Source organism: Pinus tabuliformis, chromosome 2_2 (genome assembly GCF_031772625.1).
Source record: "Pinus tabuliformis cultivar Carrire ecotype Pingquan chromosome 2_2, CPIR1, whole genome shotgun sequence".
Classification (NCBI taxonomy): domain Eukaryota; kingdom Viridiplantae; phylum Streptophyta; class Pinopsida; order Pinales; family Pinaceae; genus Pinus; species Pinus tabuliformis.
Genome location: NC_142300.1, coordinates 226,061,258 through 226,067,741, shown reverse-complemented (window position 1 = coordinate 226,067,741; position 6,484 = coordinate 226,061,258). Strand labels below are relative to the sequence as shown.

The 6,484-nt window shown below is 31.2% G+C and overlaps 1 protein-coding gene across 1 annotated transcript; it reads right to left on the bottom strand.

Moving 5' to 3' along the window:
- Positions 1-927: 927 nt before the first annotated feature.
- Positions 928-1,857, bottom strand: LOC149192134 (uncharacterized). Its single transcript, XM_089406316.1, has 2 exons — positions 1,725-1,857; positions 928-1,557 (listed from the first exon to the last, which is right to left on the bottom strand). The coding sequence occupies exons 1-2, from the start codon at positions 1,808-1,810 to the stop codon at positions 1,197-1,199; spliced, it is 447 nt and encodes a 148-aa protein (XP_089262442.1). The 5' UTR covers positions 1,811-1,857; the 3' UTR covers positions 928-1,196.
- Positions 1,858-6,484: the final 4,627 nt, after the last annotated feature.

The following is a 6,484-nucleotide window of genomic DNA, read 5'->3' as shown; positions in this document are numbered from 1 at the left end:
AACCTCTACCCAATCCTTACAGTGTGATTAATCCTGGAAACTTCTCTCTAAAATAAAAATAACAGTACTACTCTCTAAAATAACAGTACTACTAAAATTTTTAGCATAGAATCCTCACAGCTACTCAAGTAGTCTTGAAAAAGCAGCTGAAATAGAAAAAATGTAAGAGACTTAAATGCCAGGGAGCCTACAATTACATTTCATTGGTTACAAGCCAACAATATTGCATCCTATCATCTAGTGTTATTTTACTACAAAGGCCAAATCGAAAATTGTGATGAGACTCTCCACAGCAGCAATTTAAAGTTTACAAGTCTACTAGCAACTGAGCGAGGATATGGTCCAAAAATTTCTAAGATGTAGTCTAAAAATTAAATGGGGAAGTTTGATTTCAAAGTCTTATAGTCTAATACTAGACAATGATTCAATCCTAAGCAAAACAATATACACCTAAAAATATTCTAGACAACCACCCAATGTATGCCTAAAAACTGTTGTAGACAGCCACCAACAATTTCTTCGATTGAAAAACTACCCACAACCGCTGCACTTCGGAGGCTACACCTATGCCTAGGGCCGCTGCCCTCTCCATTCGGCCAGCTGCTGTGATGATAACTACAGCTGTTGCCCTAGCGAGTACCCAGTCCGCGATTTTGATGGAGGAACATGCCCACACATCTACAACTTGCAGATTCCACGCGTCTACACAATGCAGATTCTCTTATGCTCACTCAATCTGTTTCTAGATCTTCGTCAAGAACTATGTTGCAATATTCCGGCTCTTATACCAAAAAATATTGGTAGCAAATGATTACACTCATAAAACGCTCAAACTTTATTTTATCAAAGGCTTAGAATATTTCTGGTTTTCCAGTAAATGATTACAATCTTGTTCATAGTCTAGAATTTATCAGGAGACAATTACTCTTTTCCAACTTTGCGAATTGATATCGGGCATCAAATTTTAAAGAGGAAAATGAATCTGTCTATTAGTCAATATATCTTCCATAAACGTGAAATAAATAATTTACATAAAAGGTAGGGAGAACTGCCATATGAAAGAGAATATTACTCAGATCCAACCGGTCAGGATTACCGAGGATATATATATATATATCTTTCCTGGAACATTTGGAGCACAATTTACAATCCCAAACAGAAGGATGTCACACTTTCTAGTTTCAGGAAACATAAATTTAACATAGGATTTCATGGAGGAGCTTTATCCTTCGCCTACTTCTTGTAGGAGCAATCTTCATATTTGTTTTACTGAGAGTTCTCATCAATCCTGATGCCGTGTTAGCTTTTCGATCATTACGTTTAACCGTAAGTCTGGCTTCATCTTCTTTTGGTTTGACAGTGAACGCATTGCCTGATCTCCTTCTAACAGAATTGGAGCCATTTGATATTTTGCCATCCATGTTCTTTATTATGGCCGTCTTAGATTTGGTGTTTGAATAGAAATTAGCAGTAAAGCCGCTCGATTGATCAGATTCCACGAAACACCATTCGCACAATTCAATATGATCTTCATAGAAATATCCTCTGCTGCAATATCTGCAAATTCGTGATCAAAACATTATTATTTTTCAGCCAAACAGGAAGCTGTAGATGCCATACATACTAATATAAAACATTACAATGCTAAGCCAAACAGGAAGCTGAAGATGCCATACATACTAATATAAAACATTACAATGCTAAAAAAAAGTGTGTAGTCCTACTTGTGCTGGAAGCGGAATTGGCAATTCCCACACTGAAACAGATGTTCTGCAAAGCCTACATCCCCGCACATACAGCACTCCACCATGGTTTCTCTCCTTTTCTTGGTACAGAGATTTGTATTTGAGACATAGTTCGAAGTTGGGAGTAGATTGATTAAATAATGCTTAGCACTGATATTTGTTTACGCGTTTTACTATGTTTGTTCCGAAACGAAAATGACAGATTCCTTCTCTACAAACGCACCGTGCACGCAACGGGAGTGACTGCGTGAAGGGAAGAAAAAGATACCGGCCATTCTAGGCGTTGATACCTTCTTTGAAGGTTCGCTAGCATATTATTAATTTTCGACGAATAATTAATTGGTTTGCTGGTCAAACTTGTCAATTAAAAGGTATTATATTTTTGTACAATTTAAAAAGATTAATACAAGACGACACATATCTTAAAAAATGAAACTTTTGAGGTAACATACGATGGCTCAAGTGTTTTCGGAGAAGTTTCCGAAGGTGGGGATCGCATTTACTTTAAAGCTACGGGTCAAACTCAATCAGATAGTAATTTAAGATCGTTGATAATTTAAGATCGTTGATTTTTGTAAACAAATATAAATAATGATAAATTAAAAAAAGTTGGTATTGTAAAATGATTAGTTCTTTATTATATTAATATATTAATTATTGGAAGGAAGTGGGTGGGATCAGTCCTAACTGTAAATGAGGTATTGAGGCATTGATATATGTGTGGGCTCAGGAACAATCACAGATAATCAAATAGAATAGTTGGTTTTTATTTCAACATTATTGTTTTTAAATGTAAATATAATGAGGATGTTGATTAGTATGGGTGATTCTATGTAGTGGAAAATGAAGTATTGATTTATGTGCTCAGCAATAATTACAAATAATTAAATAAAATGGTAGGTTTTTCTTTCAAGATTATTGTCTTTAAATGTAAATATAATGAGGATGTCGATTAGTCTTGGTGATTCTAATATAATGGTAAGTTAGCATTATTTATTGTTTGTATTTAAACAGACATTTTTGTTTCTAGGAAGTTTTATTGTAAATTTTTGTTTCTAGGAAGTTTTATTGTAAATATTTAGCACTGTCAACCAAGCAGTAATTTCACGTTTGGAATTCGCTATCCAACACATGTCAAGGTAGCTGGGACATTGAATGATATGAAGTAGGGAATTGGATATGTAGAGCATTACTATTATGCTAACTCGGCACATACCAACCACATCCCATGGATGGCATTCTGAAACTCTTTGCAAAATACCTCTAAATTTAGGTGGGGATAATAGTTGAATATACATGTAGATTACTGAATGATAAGTCATGGTGATGACCAAACCTACTTTAGTGCATCTTCTAGGTAAATACCCCTAATCAATCAATGTTAATACTTTGGAGTCCCTAATCAATGCATTAGATATTAGATGTTTACCATAATTGATGAAATATCAAAATTCGTTTTCATGCTCTAATCATATCCTTATACCAGTGTTGGGTCATGTCTAGGGTCATGGTTTTCTTTTGAATTGGCTTTCCTTGGAGGTTCATTTATTCTTGGGACTTCAAATTATGTGGTATTTTTGTCCTCATTTGCTCCATTCAATTGCCCTTGGTCTAATCCTCTCCCTACATTAGTAATTCTCCTAGGTCTATAATCTATTTCTAAGGAATTTCATCCCTAATAATTGGGAATTTCTCTTATCCTAATGTGATTGGAAACATACAAAACTCATAAACATGACTTACATGTATGTTAATGAAGTATACAGAGAATTGTGCAAGCATGAGGACTTTATAAATAGTAATAGAACGTAAATTTGGTTAGTGACCATGAAGATTCTAGTGCATCACAAAAAATAAGGCGAGGAATCACATTCTACCAACATTAAACAAGATAAAACTAACAATAACTATATTAAGTTATGTAAGACACTATTTATATTAGAATTTTTTTAAGAATATATGACAACGACTTTTATTCCCAAAAGAACATGACTTGAATTGTGTATTATATATTGTCTAATTTTACCATAGATTTTACTCATAACTAGTGTTTTTATACTTTATTGCTAATAAACTTCGCTAGTGCATTTTTGTATTAGATATTATATTATATTTTGAGAATGATTAAAAACACAACCTAATATTTTCTTATACATCATTAAACATACATTTTAATTTTGTAATTGTGAAACCTAAATCTCATAAATAGTGAACACAATGATCAAAAGAGCTCATGATTCATGTTTTTTTAGAATTTCTAATTTTACTTAATATTTAATTCATAGAGATGATGGTGATAATTAGTTTTCACTTAAACTAGAGTTGATTTATCTAACCTTATGAAAATAAAGATTAGAATTGGTTCACTAAACTTAATAATTCAACCTTAATAAAGCTCAAAAAAAAAAAACATTGAGTATTAAATAAGATAGATACCTCCATAGGCATGAATCACATTCTTTAGACATTAAATAAGATAAAACTAAAAACAACTATATTATTCACTAACTTTTATGTTATATAAAACACTACTTATTTTATAAGTTTTTTAACAATATATAACCATAAGGACTTTTCAAAATCCTAAAAAACATAACTTAAATCCTATATTTTGATATTATCTAATTTTATTATAAATTTTACTCAAATAATTTTTTTTTTTATACTTTATTGCTAATAAATTTAGCTACAACTTTTTTATATTAAATATTATATTTTGTTTTGAGAATAATTAAAAACACAACTTAATATATTTTATAAATCATTAACCATGTAAAAACATATGGTGAAATTTTGTAATGGCCAAACATAAATCTCATAAATAGTGAAATACAATAATTAAAAGACCTCATGATTGATGCTTTCTTAGAGTTGTTAATTTTACTTAATATTTAATTGATGGAGACGATTGTGATAATTAGTGTACACCTAGACTAGAGTTGACCTATCTAACTTTATGAAAGGAGGAGAGACTACAATTGGTTCCTTAAACCTTATGACACGTAAGAGATTATTAATATTTCTTTATAATTTTATTATAAAGTGTTCCAAAAGCCCTATAGACCAACTATGAATATATGTTTATTCTTAAATTCAAATTCATAAGAGATATAGTTTATATATGTTTATAGACTTGGGTAATAAAAGAATATTTTCTTCATAAAATAATATAATATATAATAAATATTTATAATGGATAGAGTTTATATATCTCAATAAATTGTAGTAATATTTTCTTTTTTATAAAATAATTATTTTAAAAATTATATAATACATAATAAATATTTATTAAATTAAATATTTGTGGTTTGTTATTAGGGATGGTTGTTTTCATATGTAAAAGAATAAAACAAACATTTTAATAAACATATTTTCCTCTTCAAACATAGTTTTCACTTCCATGCATGACATGAATAATATATTATGTGAAATATTTGCTAAAACAAAAACAACATTATTAACTTTTTTAATTTATATTTAATTTTTTATAAATAAAGTATTTTTATATTGGTTAAGTATTATAAATAATGCAGATGTATATGGGAACATTAAATAATTAAGAAATTATTTACATAGAAAAAGCAAAAATGATATATATCAATATATTATTTAGTTAAAATATTTAAAGAGGAAATAGTTACAACTTTAGTCAAATTAGTTATTTGAAGCAATATATTAATGTCAAGAAGAATGGCACATAACATTTTTTTTCCCATGGAAAAAGTCGCACTTTCTTTATTAATAATGAAATTGCATTTTGCAAAATGCATAGCATATACAATATTCAGGAAATGCTTTTCCTTCTTGCCTAGTCAAAACTTTGTTCGCCAATTAAGTCTTTTTAATGTAACATAAAAGAGTCTATAAATATATGTACTGCTCTACCCAGAGAGCCCTGTAGCTATATGTACTGATAAAAAAGTAAACAGTGAGTTCTTACATATGTCTGTCAACCACTGTTCAAAAGAAACAAAATTGCAAAATTACAAAAAGTCATTTGTGTGAAACTGTCAAGTTTCCAGCTCTATGAATGGCCTATGGAAGTACTGATAACATCTGTCGTCCCTTTCCTCCATATTTAACCAGCTAGTGTCGTCACTTTGTGCTGCCTCCTTGGAGGGGCTGTCAGCAGCTGTGTTGCGTTCCCTGTAAATGTGACGGCAAGAGAAGACGTCAGAATGAGTTATGAGTCGATGTGCTTCATCCAATATATGTTGTGGAGAGTATGAATTGTGGTGTACTGATTTATTCAACCAGTTACAAATAATTTGAGAATCTCCAAATAGTTGTAATTGTTTGCAGTTTTTGGATAGTGCAAAATGAATGATGTTTTTAATCGATACCAGTTCTGCAAAATTATTTGTTCCCCTTCTCAGACCCATTTGGATTTTGTAAACATGGGAATCAGATAAGTGAAGTATAGCTCCACCCTTGTAGCCCCTCTCCTATGTTGATCCGTCAAAATAATCCCAAGGGTGGGAATGATCGATGGGTTTAGGGATAATGTTCCTTTGGTTCTAAGGCTCCTCCTCGTCAGGGATGGAGTTATAATTAGCTAAAATCCTTAAAGAGATAGTAGGCTAGTGGGGGGGTCTCTGTAAAAAAATGGCTTGGTTTCTGGCAATCCAGATGGCCCAGCTAATAAGAAGTGGTACATTTTTTAGTTTTAAAGATTTACAGGTGTACCACACATTCCAAGAATCTAATAGATGAGGAGCCTGCCATTTCAAGTCAATAGA